The sequence below is a fragment of the Apus apus genome, chromosome 16 (assembly GCF_020740795.1).
Source record: "Apus apus isolate bApuApu2 chromosome 16, bApuApu2.pri.cur, whole genome shotgun sequence".
Taxonomy (NCBI): domain Eukaryota; kingdom Metazoa; phylum Chordata; class Aves; order Apodiformes; family Apodidae; genus Apus; species Apus apus.
In genome coordinates, this window is record NC_067297.1 from 1639703 (window position 1) to 1652643 (window position 12941).

The following is a 12941-nucleotide window of genomic DNA, read 5'->3' on the forward strand; positions in this document are numbered from 1 at the left end:
GAAACTTGCGGTTCTTCTCAGGATATGGATTTTTCTTCAGCCTGTTTTGTAACTCTTCCTTGTGCTGTCCTTGCTGGAGAGCTCTGTTAATTTTCATGGTCTGGACAGTAATTCACAGGAAAATAGGCAGCCTCTGTGCTTCCTTGCTGAGGATTTATGGTACACCATTACTGAGTGGGGTATTTTGTAAAGATAATGAAGTCCTAGTAACATAACAGCAGGTATCACTAAGGCTTCATTACCTTTAAGAAATATTCTGCAGACCATTTTCCAGTGTATGCTGAACTGTTATCAGTAATTAAAAGTCAACTCCAATTGTCAAATAAAGGAATCAGGAATGTTCAGTGATAGTATTTGCATTATTCATTGATTCAGCCTCTGGGGTGTGAATCATCCACCATCTCGTTTGCTCTGCTCTGATGAGCATGTTCTCATTACCACTTCTCCAGTTGCACCAAAGAGTTGAAGGACCAGCTTTCTGGGAGTAGGAGCTGAGCAGTGAGCCTGTGCCCTGGTCCTGAATGGTGATTAGCTGGATCTGGAGGGGGTGTCAGGAATAACACCAGCACATCTTCTGGTGCAAGTTTGCTTGTTGGCATGAATGTCTGAACTGATGGGAAATGATGTCCTTCCCCCTCTCTTCCCAGAAAATATCTTCACTCAGCAACCAAGTTACTTCAGTGACCTGGATGAAACTCTGCCCACTGTCCTCCAGGTACTGCTTTCCTGCTTGGCCCAGGGCTTGGATTGCATCTGGAATTGGGGCATGGTTTAGAGGGTGGAAGGGAGCAAATGTGTAGGCAGTCAGGATGTATTTGCTGTTAACTTTCTCCAGTTAATGCTGATGTCTGTCAGGTTGTTTTTGAACCTTTATCTAAAACCATTACTTGGTGACAATTTGCTGTTGCCTTCTTCAGCTTCTGGCTGCTTCTGCAGCTCATCTCAAGGAATTTTCACTAGGCAGTCCAATAAGTATTCTTTGTATCCCTGTCCAAGCAGGAGAAGCATTGAAGCTTAAACCAACAAAATAGAGACCATGAGAGGTACCTGAGGCTTGACATAGCAGAACTGGTTAGTGTTAATGCTGCAGGGTCTCAGGAGTAAATGAAAATCTGGTGGAGGGGATGTGTTGCTGCCACACCAATAAATATTTGGCACCTTTCCATGCCTAAGCTTTCATTTTTATAAGCAGCTTATATATTCCCCAGCATTGGTCAGCAGGATTCACATTGAACCTGAAATCAGGGTGCCTTGACATCTGTGTACCCTGAAAATGTCACGTTTGTCCTCAAAAAACTTTGCCCACAAATAAGCAAACCCAAGATAACATTTACCCCAAGACATCTACAATGTCACTTGACTTTTTGAAAGCCCACAGTTTTCTTTCCTTCCTTGTACTAAGGATGCAAGACCAACCTTTGCAGTGAATGACTGGGGGGGACAGCAGAGATGCCATTTGCTTTTCATGAGGTACCAGTTGGAGCAGTTTCTCTGCAGGACACTGCTGTGTTTTCACAGCCACTGCAAGGTGTTACCAGGGTGCATCTCAAGTGTATGGATGTAACAGCTCCAAGATGTGTCATTACTGACCCATGAAGCTGTTTTATGTGCTTACACTGTCACTGGAAGGAGTTGATACCTGTGCAGGTTTAGGAGCTTACAGGCCCTGTAGAATAATAATATTAACACCAAATATGCAACTTTGGTACCTTTATGCACCCTCTGGGAGGAGGGTTTGGCAAATCTCTTAGGTTGCAAATGTAGAGGAGTTGCTTTTAAGTTGGTCCTACACCAGGACTTGTTAGCAATCTGCAACCTAATCCTGTGGGCTTCTCCCCAGCTTCTTTGTTTATAAACAAGAGCCACAAAATCCTGATCACCTCAGAGGAGAGGGCAGGAAGGCTTTGGGACTAGCCCCTGAGGAGGGGGAGGTGGTGGTGACTTCCCCTTAGTCCCACTGCTCCCTTAAAAATGGGGATCCTGGTTTTCTCCCATGGCTCAGGATGTGGATTAGCTGCAGCCCCTGTCTCAGCAGCCCCACAACCACGTGCAGCTGCACTTAAATTGCACGTAAGTGGCCTGGAATTCCAGAATTCCAGAAGTGCAGCCTGGCCCTTCCTGCTGCAGCCTGGCCCTTCCTGCTGCAGCCTGCAAGAGTGTTGCAGGTGTCATCTTACAGGGCTCTGTGCTGTGTGGAAATAGTCACATATTGCATATAAAGCTTGTCTCACTGCTTTCTCTTGTCTTTTGACACTATTCTGCTCTCCTGGTCTAGGTGTTTAACAACATTTTGACCAAGTGTGGCCTGCAGTGTGAAGGAGCCTCTGCTGAGCCCCAGAAACTGGAAGGAAGAGTAAATGTGACTCCAGGGAACATGCCCCTCCAGGTAGAACTGTTGCTCCTTGCACTTGACTGTTTGGAGTCCTGCAGACTGAACATCCTGAGAGCACAGAGGGTCATTCTGTTCCCAAATGCTGCTGGCTCATGCAGCACATGGTTCCATGTCATTGTTTCACTGTCTGTCATATGACATGGTGATAAAGCCTTTCCACCAGGAGCTGGTTGCTTTGCTCCTGTGCAGTTCAACCATATCCATTGTAGCCTGTGTTGGTTTTTTTTAAACCTGGCATCTTTTTTTGCTTAACCAGCTTAGAAGTAATGCAACAGAGCAGCTGACACAAGTCTCCATGTAACCCTGACAGTGATCAGAGTTGATCTTTGCTTCAGAAATGTTTGTTTAACAGCAGTGTACTTTAGTTAATGAAGAGGGGTTTTTTTGTGCTGGGTTCTGTGCAGAGAGAGGCCCCATCTCAGCGAGCATGTCCTACAGGATCTTAGGCAAACAGTCTGCATGTGGGAGTTGATGCAGTGACCCTGGAGATGGCTTTTGCCCTAAAGCAGGACACTGAGACCACCCCTTTCATTCCTGTGTCCCTGCTGGGCAGTGCTGCCAGCTGGGGGGGAAGAGAACTGTGTGCAGGGGATGTGTAGAGGGCAAAGGCACTGCCCAAGACAGGAGTTGATGAAGGTTCTCATAACTTCACAGCATCTTTCAGGAGAGTGAGCAGCTGGGATTGCATTATAGATGTTTAAAGGATAAAGTTGTAGGAGAGATGTTGTCTCTGCCTCTAGACCCAGTGACAAGTGGTGTGTCCACAACTGACAGCAGAGTGTGTACAGGCAGGGGAAAAGGTCTGGTCTGAGCTTAGCCTGTCCCTGGTATCGGGTTAGACTGTGTTCTCAGGAACAACTGGTCTGGCTTTTCTCACAGTCATTGCTCTTTCTTTCCCAGGAGCTGAAGGACATTGTGCTGTACTTATGTGACACCTGCACAACACTCTGGGCATTCCTTGATGTCTTCCCATTGGCTTGCCAGACCTTCCAAAAACATGAGTTCTGCTACAGGTACATCTTGGAGTGCAGACAGAGCTTGTCTTGGTGAAGTAAAACAATGTGCTGCTGGGTCCCCACCCAGCACCTGCATTGTTACAGGAGTAGAGGGATTTAATGCAGCTAGAGACTGTTCACACTGACAGGAATACAGAGACTCCCAGGAAATTATTTATTTATACATTTATATAAATAATTTATATTGATTTAATATAGAGACATCTAGAGTTTGCCTGTTACATGTTCACCTTCATCATTATCTAGATCTTAGAGCCAGGCAACCGTGACAGCAAACAGCACATGGTGTGCTTTGGAAAGGGTGGAGAGGGACAAGCAGAACAGAGTTGTGGACAGAGCTTCCTGCTGTAGGACCCAAGGCAAGGGAGGTAGAAATTCTTATGGAGTGATATCCATCAGGGGCAGAAAATAAACATTTGGGGTTTTGTTTAATATTATGCCTAAGTTTTATGCTAGTAACTATTTCCGAGGTTTGGCAAAAGCTGAGTGCCTGGGAGAGGATGAGAAGCCAGCAGTGTCCCAGCTGGGCTCACAGCAAATTCCCTGTCCAACTGGATCATGGTGGTGATGAGTCAGGATGGTCTCAAGGACTGGACAGTCACGTGTGTTTCCATCGAGGGTGCAAGTCCTTGAGAGGCACTTCCATGTCTGGCTCCAGATCAGACTGTAGAGCCTTCCTGTAACCGTCTTGGTTTAGGACCAACTGAGGAGTTAATTTATTGTCTTTATTTCCCCTGTCCTATTTGCTTGCCAGTGTGAAGGAGCACACATTGGTGTTTTGCTTTTACTTCCAATCCTGTTGCATACCTCTGAAATCTTAGAGCTGCCTGTGGTTTATGGACCACGGGTTGAGTAATGCTGTTCTGGGGCGTGTGGGTTTCTGTCCTCTTTAGATGTTGTCCTGGAGTTGGTTATTGAAAGAAGAGCAGATTGGTGGACTGCTGGTGGCTGTTTGAGCTGGCAGGCAGCACTGCTTCCATGCTTGGTTACTCAGAGGAGGGAAGCCTTTGCTTTTAATTTTTCTGTTGATGTCAGAGATGTGCTCAAATGATCTTGATCTCTGTGCAGTGGGACAACAGCAACACATTTTCATTACGTCTCAATATGGACTCATCACTGGGTCACTGGAGTGTGGGGAGGGAAAACTGATTTACATGCCATCTTTGTGAGTCTGACTCAGTCTGCTGGTGCTTGTTAATTTGCCTGACCAAAAGTATCAACCAGCTTCTGCTGCATTTGCCTCAAGGATACTCGTTTAACATGTTTGGCTCTTAATAATGGACATAATGTTCCTAATGGAGCTCATCAGTTCAGCTTGGCTGTTGTGCAGAGGGCTGTAGCCATTACTGAGAGCATCCAGCTGCCCAGGAAGCAGCACTGGTGGTTATTCAGTGAGGGTGTTTCTCTTCATCTCTTGATCCCTGAAGGAAAGGGTCTCTGTGGGCTGCCTGGCACATAAAACTGGACCAAATTCACTTTCCTTGTGTCCTCCCTGCCCCGTCCTTCTGCAACATCCTCTTAGGCTTTCTTCATGTTGGATACCTTCATCTGAATGCCTGCCTAGAGCAGAGCTGAATAGCCAGGCCAGTAAGACCAGTAAGGACATTGAGGGGCTGGAGTGTGGCCAGAGAAGAGCAGCCAAGCTGATGAAGGGACTGGAGAACAAGTTCTATGAGGAGAGGCTGAGGGAACTGTTTAGTTTGGAGAAGAGGAGGCTGAGGGGAGACCTCATTGCTCTCTACCTGAAAGGAGGTTGGAGTGAGGTGGGTGTTGGCCTCTTCTCCCAATTGAGTAATGAGAAGACCAAAGAAAATGGCCTGAAGTTGCACCAGAGGAGGGTTAGACTGGATATTAGGAAGAAATTCTTTACTGAAAGAAAAGCAAAGGCTGCCCAGGGAGGTGGTGGTGTCACCATCCCTGGAGGTGTTCAAAAGCCATGTAGATTTGGTACTTCAGGCCATGCTCTAGTGGCCAAGGTTTTTGTTGGTTGGTTTTGGTTTTCTTGGGTTGACAGTTGGACTCGGTGATCTTACAGGTCCTTTCCAGTCATGACAATTCTGTGACTCCCCTGTGTCATATCCAGCTTTCAGCAAACAGCAAGATAGGGCCATAGGGAGGTTGGAGCAGGGGGTGTTTTGGGATGGACTCAAGCAAATCAGCTCTTTGCAGACTGCAAATTTGTGTTTGGGATGTTTCTCAGTTGGACAGATTGTTCTGTTCCGTAGCATGATGCTTTTCAAATGCATTTCTTTGCCAAGGTCTTTGAAGACCCCTCAATGGTTGAGAGAGCTGCTCCTTGTCACACATTTGCCTACTTGCCTGTCAGGGAACACACAACAAACGGGGTGTTGCTCGTGAGTGCTGCTAGTGAGGAGAGTTCAGTGAAATTACCCATTTGATTTGTCTTTCAGCAAATTTGTCTTTTTTGAAACCTGACTTGACAGTTGCTGTTGTGTTCCCCCTCTCAACAGGTTAGCTTCGTTTTATGAATTGGCAATTCCTGAGCTGGAATCTGCAATTAAGAAGAGGCATTATGAGGATAACAGGTGGGAATGCATTTTCTTTTCAGTAAAAGTCTCCCAGGGCTTAGTTAAAAATTCACTTCATGCTGCTTTACCCACCTCTGTGGTGTCTGTCTTTTTTTTTTTATGCTGCTTCAAAGAACTCTGAAGAGATGGCTTCTCCAACTCCCAAGTTTTCCTGGGCAGTGGGTGACTAATGATTTCTTTCACTGCTGTCTGAGAGGAAACTTGATGGGAGAGGCCTTCAAATTGTAACAGAGTGAAAACATAAATGATACCTCTATGTGTAGATTGGTCTCATGTCAAAGTGCAGATTGTGCTGGTACAGGTGAGATATCACGTGTCTGGCTGTCTGGGCAACTGGTGATTGAGACCAGCTTTGTTTGGAGTATGGATTTTTCCTTAATGAGAATGAAATGGCTCTAATCTCTGGTCCTTGCAGCAAAGAAATGATTCTGCTAATGAAATCCCTCCTCTGGAGAGATAACTCTGGAGTAAAGTGTGTGACAGATTCAGATTTCTTCTGCTCACATCAACAGTGTGCTCTTTTACTCTCTCTGAAGTGTTCTTGCTGATTTGTGGAGGAGAATTTCCCATTCCAAGAAGAAGATGATAGAAGTTTTTCACATCCTAATAAACCAAGTCTGTCTGCAGCCCATCCTAGAAAGCAGGTATTGGCACTTGGGTACCTGCCAGTTATTTCATTGCTGGTGTGGGGGAGATTGTTTCCTCATTTTCAGGTTTACTGGAGAAAATGAACAGATCCTGCTCTTTGTCTTGGGGTGGTAGCCAAAGACTTTGGCTAAGATCAGGAATCTGTTGTCCTGCATAGCAGGAGATGAAGCTATGTGGTCCAGAACTGGTGTAGTGAGCTGTGACCCCACTAAAGGGGGATAAGGCTGTGGTCCAACAAGGTTTCTAGCTTCAGTTTATGGCTGAGTTGTAAATTCTAATGGTGTGTGTAGACACCTGGGCTGCAGCATCACAGTGAAAGATGCAGTGTCACAGCTCACTGAAAACAGTTGTTTTAAGTCTAGACACTGGTGCCTTTAGTTCTACCCCCTGTTGTGAAAATGGCTAACTAATAGCTCTGTGAGTAATTTGAAAATGAAGGCAAGTATAACTGTCCTGATTTCAAAATAGAAAAGTGAAATGACCCAAAATCCTGCTGCATGTTGGGGACAGAGCCAAGAGCCTGGCTCTTTACTGGAAGACTAGGGCTCTTTGCCTGATCTCTTTGCAGCTTTTGAAGATTGCTGGTCTCTGGCCCTTGTTCTGCTCAAATATTTTCCCTGGTTTGATATCAGAGTTGTCCAAGAAGATGAGGAGGGTCTGTTGGTGGAATTCTTTATGAAAGATGTGGATTTGCTTCCTTGACTTCTTCTGTAACCTGGAGTGAATCATAGAAACATGGAATGGCTTGGGTTGGGAGGGATCTTGAAGCTCATCCAATTCCAACCCCCTGCATGGGCAGGGACACCTCCCACCAGCCCAGGCTGCTCCAAGCCCCATCCAACCTGCCCTTCAACACTGCCAGGGATGGGGCAGCCACAGCTTCTCTAGGCATCTGTGCTATAAGTCCAGTCATTACAGGAACAGTAGTAGCCTTGCCTTACCCTTGCTTACCTGAGTAGTGCCTTCCAGTAGTCACTGGAATATTGAAAGTGTAAGGGAATCAAAGAGGTAACATGGTCAGATTCCATGGAATTAAGGGTATATATACTTCAGAGGAATAAAGGACAACTCCAGACACTCATTCCCAGTTTGATGAGAGCTGAGGCTACTGTGAGAACAGAATGTCCAGCTTCTAGGGAAATGCCTTCTCCTTAGCCCTGCTGTGCTGCAGGGGACATTCTGCCTTGCTGTGAGGCCTGATGCTTCAGCAGCCATGGGAGGCTGAGCAGCTCTAACAAAGGCTGCACCAGGAGTTTGCTGGGCTCCTGCTCTTACGCTGGTGAGCACATATTTTCAGGGAGGTTCACTGCTGTGTAATGAGACACATCATAGGAGTGCAATTACACAAGCACCACACACCCTTCTTTGCTTATTGCAAGTCTGAGGCATCAAACTATGCTTTGTAAAGGCTGTCACAAGTCCTGTAATTCTAACTGTGATACAGCTTTAGATCTAGCTGGCTGCAATGTTTGCAGAGGCTACGAAAGAAACTGATTTCCATTTGACCCTTCGCTCCTCTGAAAGCCAGAGAGTGGACTGAAATCTGTTTCCAAATGGGATTTTTCCCTCAATGGATGAATGTAGTTTGGCTGGTGAGGCAGAGTGTAGAGGCTGAGCAATGCTTAGCACTGACTTTTTCACTCTGTCGTGCCTTTGTTTTCTGCAGCTGTGAGAACATTCAGCCTTTCATTGAGGAGTTTCTACAGATCTTCACTTCGGTGCTTCAGGAAAGAAGGTGAGTCTGAGTGAAAGAGGCCCAAGGGAAGAGTCAGCTTGCCTTCCTCCTCCATTCTTCACAGCAGAATTGCCTGAGACATTATTAGGAGGCATTATGATGCACTTGGGAGTTAGAAATCGTTCTAACTAGCTGGGAGAGCTGCTGGGAGAGGATTTCAGGCTGCAGCACAGACTTTATTGCAGAGGTGAGGAGGGTGCTGCGTGACGCTGGAGAGTGTTCTTCACTCTTTAATCCAGCTTTCCAAGTGGAAGGTAGCAATTTAGCCATTAGCTGCCTTGCCAAGTTAGGCTGTTATGACTGAACTGTGCTTTTGAGCTGGGGTGGCCAGATCAGAAAGATATTAAGTGCTAATGCTGAAGATGCAAAGTGAGTAAGTGGCAGAACTGGGAATATGATCTTGTCTTCCTGCTGGTGCTGTCATTCTGATCATGTTTGAGTCATAAACCATCTCTTCTCTGTAATGCAGCACTGAGTTACAGTTCTCAACATCAGGAGGAGTGTTGCAGCCTGCTCTGTGGCTTGGGGGGACGTGTTCCTGCAGGATAATGGGGGCAAAATCAGATGTGGAAAACCATGCTGCACGTCAATATGGGGTGTTCCTACCTGGGCAGTGAGGAAGTCAGGAGCATAGCAGAAATGATTGTGTGACAGGTCTGCTGGTAATTTATTCTTGAATTCAACTGATTAAACTTGCTTCTGCCTTTTCAGATTTCTCCGTGACTATGATGAGCTGTTTCCTGTTGAGGATGATGTCAGTCTGCTGCAGCAGGCATCCTCCACACTGTATCCTTGGCTGTCATGGAACCCCAGACTGGTTTGGGTTGGAAGAGACCTTAAAGTTTGTCCAGACCCAAACCCCTGCAAAGGCAGGGACACGTCCCACCAGACCAGGTTGCTCCAAGCCCCATCCAACCTGCTCTTCAACACTGCCAGGGATGGGGCATCCACAGCTTCCCTGGGCAACCTGGGCCAGGGTCTCACCACCCTCACAGCAAGGAATTTCTCCCTAATGTCCAACCTCAATTTCCCACTTCCAGTTTTGATCCATTCCCCCTCATCCCATCCCTCCCTGCCCTTGTCCCAAGTCCCTCCCCAGCTTTCCTGGAGCCCCTTCAGGCACTGGCAGGTGCTCTCAGGTCTCCCTGGAGCCTTCTCTTCTCCAGGCTGAACACCCCAGCTCTCCCAGCCTGGCTCCAGAGCAGAGCTGCTCCAGCCCTCCCATCATCTCTGTGTCCTCCTCTGGACTCTCCATGAGCTACGTGTCCTTCCTGTGTTGGGGACCCCAGCCCTGCAGGGGGTCTCATGAAAGCACTGGGGTTCTGCAGTCCTGGCTGCTCTTAGATGACTTTACACCAGTGGCATTTCCAGTGTTGCTGCCTCTAGTGAAGCTGCATGACTGGCAGTGAGTGATGGCAAGTTTTCTCTTAAAGAGAAAGGGGGAATGTTAATGTAGAGGCTTGAGAGTCCCTGCACATTGCAGTTGCTTCAAGGTAAGGTCTGAATATGTGCATCTGGAAATGTCCTTAATACTCTCCTCCTAGAGATGAGACCAGGACAGCCTATATCCTCCAAGCAGTGGAAAGTGCATGGGAAGGGGCAAACAGGAAAAAAACTCAAGTCTTTCAAGATCCAGCACCGCCAGCAGCATCTAATGGAGCATCAGCAATAGTGGAGAGCAATGCTGAGGATGTGGAGGAGCTCAGGGCTGCATATGCATCAGAGGATGAGGTGAGGAGTTTGGGCAGGACTAGGGGCTGCTCTTTCTGTCCTTCATTCACTGAATCACAGGACCACAGAGTGGTGGGAGCTGGAAGGGACCTCTGGAGATCACCCAGTCCAGCCCCCTGCCAGAGCAGCATCCCCTAGAGCAGATCCCACAGGAACACCACCAGACAGGTTTGGAATGTCTCCAGAGAAGGAGACCCCACAGCCTCTCTGGGCAGCCTGTCCCAGGGCTCTGTCACCCTCACAAGAAAGAAGTATTTTCTTATGTTTAACTTGAACCTCCTGTGCTTCAGCTTGTGCCCATTGCCCCTTGTCCTGCCACTGGACACCACTGAGAAGAGTCTGGCCCCATCCCCTGACACCCCCTGTAGATACTGACCAGCACTGATGAGATCCCCCCCCAGTCTCCTCCTCTCCAGCTGAGCAGCCCCAGCTCTCCCAGCCTTTTCTCACAGGCAGTTGCTCCAGTCCCTCAGCATCTCTGTGGCCTGTGCTGTCCCCTCTCCAGTAGTTCCTTGTCCCTCATGAACTGGGGAGCCCAAAACTGCACACAGTGCTCCAGGTGAGCCCTCACCATTCATCACCTGTGAAGATAGGGTTGGTTTCTCAGTTTTGGGCATTGTTGGAGATTCAGTCTCAGTTCTTTCTTTGCCAGATTTCAGTGCAGCCCCACGTGCCTTGTGAGTGAGAAACTAAGCTCCACCTGATCCCAGCTTTATCTTTGAGCAAGTTGCTTCTAACTCCCCTTGGCCTGGCTTTCCTGTTGCTGTGGTTTATTTCAATACTGGGCTTCATCACTGCAGTTTGTGTGCAGGTTTTTTGGATGCACAGTTAATGTTGTTTGAGGATTGGATTCTTCAGAGTGTCCTTGCTGACTGGGAGCCAGACAAAAGCAGTTGTGTGCCCCATAGGCCTTGTGTAGTATCAAACACTTGGCTGATTGATCTTCTTTTGACTTCAGTCTTGGAATTCTGTTTAAATTCTGATAACCAAGACTGCTTCTTTCCTGCTGTGCCTGCCTGCCACCCTCTGCTGCTGTCCCTGGCCAGTAATGCCACCCATTCTGTCTGGTGTCCCCAGTGTGCCGGAGCTGCTGCTGCGCCCGTTGCCAAAGTGTCTGGGGTGGAGCTGGACTCTCTCATCTCTCAAGTGAAGGACCTGCTGCCAGACCTTGGTGAGGGCTTCATCCTGGCCTGCCTGGAAGAGTACAGCTACAATGCTGAGCAGGTGATCAATGACATTCTAGAAGACAAGCTGGAGTCATCCTTGCGTCAGCTGGACCGAGGAATGCGGAGGTGTGGGACAAGTTCTGGCACAGCTTTGATGCCTTGTGGGTTTGTGTTTGTGTGTTGTCATTTACCATGTTGGAACCAGATGACCATGGAATCACAGAATGGTGGGGGTTGGAAGGGACCTCTGGAGATCATCTAGTCCAACCCCTGCTAAAGCAGGATCCCCTAGAGCAGATCCCACAGGAACACATCCAGGTGGGTTGGGAATGTCTCCAGGGATGGAAACTCCACAGCCTCCCTGGGCAGCCTGTCCCAGGGCTCTGTCACCCTCACAGGAAAAAAGTATTTTCTTACATTTAAGTTAAACCTCCTGAGCTCCAGCTTCTTCCCATTGCCCCTTGTCCTGCCACTGGACACCACTGAGAAGAGTCTGGCCCCATCCCCTGACACCTCCTGTAGATACTGATCAGCACTGATGAGATCCCCCCCCCCAGCCTCCTCCTCTCCAGCTGAACAGCCCCAGCTCTCCCAGCCTTTCCTCACAGGCAGATGCTCCATCCCCTCATCATCTCTCTGGCCTGTGCTGGACTCTTTCCAGTAGCTCCTTGTCCTTCATGAACTGGGGAGCCCAGATCTCTACACAGTGCTCCAGGTGATGAGGTCTTTTAAGGTCCCTTCCAACCTAAACCATTCAATGAATCTGTGTCCTTGCCCACTGAGGGGAGTTGGAACTAGATGATCTTTAAGTCTCTTCTAACCAAACCATGCTTTGATCCTCTGCACATCATTCTTACTGAAGGTTAGACACTTGTCATGCTCTAAGAAGTTGCATGTGCACTTCTTTGGGGTGGACAGCTGCAGTGAGAGCTTCTCATTGTCCTCTGCCAGCTCTGCTTCCTTGTGTCCCTGCAGAGCACTGGAACATTCACTGTTCAGCATTTCACTAGAGCAGGTGCTGGGTCATGTTTTGTGATGAAGAGACAAAAATCCTTGTACATTAAACACCCAAATGAGAACCATTACAGTTCCATCCTGAGGACATGGGCTTAGCCTGGGCTGGGCAGTAGAACATGTTGCCTTCAAAAGTTACTTTGCTGCAGAGGACAGGGTCATAGGTGGTAAAATCCCAGCTGTCCTGCAGGAAAAGATGTCTTCAAAGGAACTAATTCAGCTCAAATTCAGCCTGCAGGGTAAAATGCAGGATTTGAAAAGCTGCTGTTCTGTGATAGAAGATAAACCCAGAGAGAGATTGGAAATGGCAATTTAGATCCATTTTTCTCTACCCTTTGACAAACTTGCCAGGCTTTTGTTGGCTTCTCTGGGTTGTACACGGGTGCAGGGTTTATAGCTGGCAGTGGAACTGAGTTGTTTTAGTTTGTCTGCAGCTGCCAGTGTGTGTTTGTGCTGTACCAGCAGTTTCTGACCGAGTGTCAGGATGTGAGTGAGCTATTTGTTCACATTTCATGGAGGAATGGGCAGACTGTCTCCTTGTGTTAAAGAAGGAAAGCATCTTTATCAGAAAAATGATGTAAAAAAATCTTAGTTTTGCAACAATCTTCATGTTCTCATCATCAGATCTGCTGACTTTGGCACAAATGATATGGGGTGGGCTGTGGAGGGGTTGTTTTATTTCCTGCAAAG

General features: G+C 47.6%; 1 protein-coding gene across 7 annotated transcripts in view; it reads left to right on the forward strand.

The window, feature by feature from the left end:
* ASCC2 (activating signal cointegrator 1 complex subunit 2) overlaps window positions 1-12941 on the forward strand; it is a 29911-nt gene that overhangs the window by 7260 nt on the left and 9710 nt on the right. For 6 of the 7 annotated variants that reach the window (XM_051633978.1, XM_051633981.1, XM_051633976.1 and 3 more), the window contains 9 exons: window positions 648-715; window positions 2276-2386; window positions 3293-3405; window positions 5880-5954; window positions 6494-6601; window positions 8272-8340; window positions 9052-9126; window positions 9885-10071; window positions 11149-11363. In XM_051633978.1, coding sequence (XP_051489938.1) covers window positions 648-715; window positions 2276-2386; window positions 3293-3405; window positions 5880-5954; window positions 6494-6601; window positions 8272-8340; window positions 9052-9126; window positions 9885-10071; window positions 11149-11363 — 1021 coding nt within the window. The remainder of the gene's footprint in view (window positions 1-647; window positions 716-2275; window positions 2387-3292; window positions 3406-5879; window positions 5955-6493; window positions 6602-8271; window positions 8341-9051; window positions 9127-9884; window positions 10072-11148; window positions 11364-12941) is intronic. The other variant, XM_051633977.1, reaches the window with a different exon arrangement.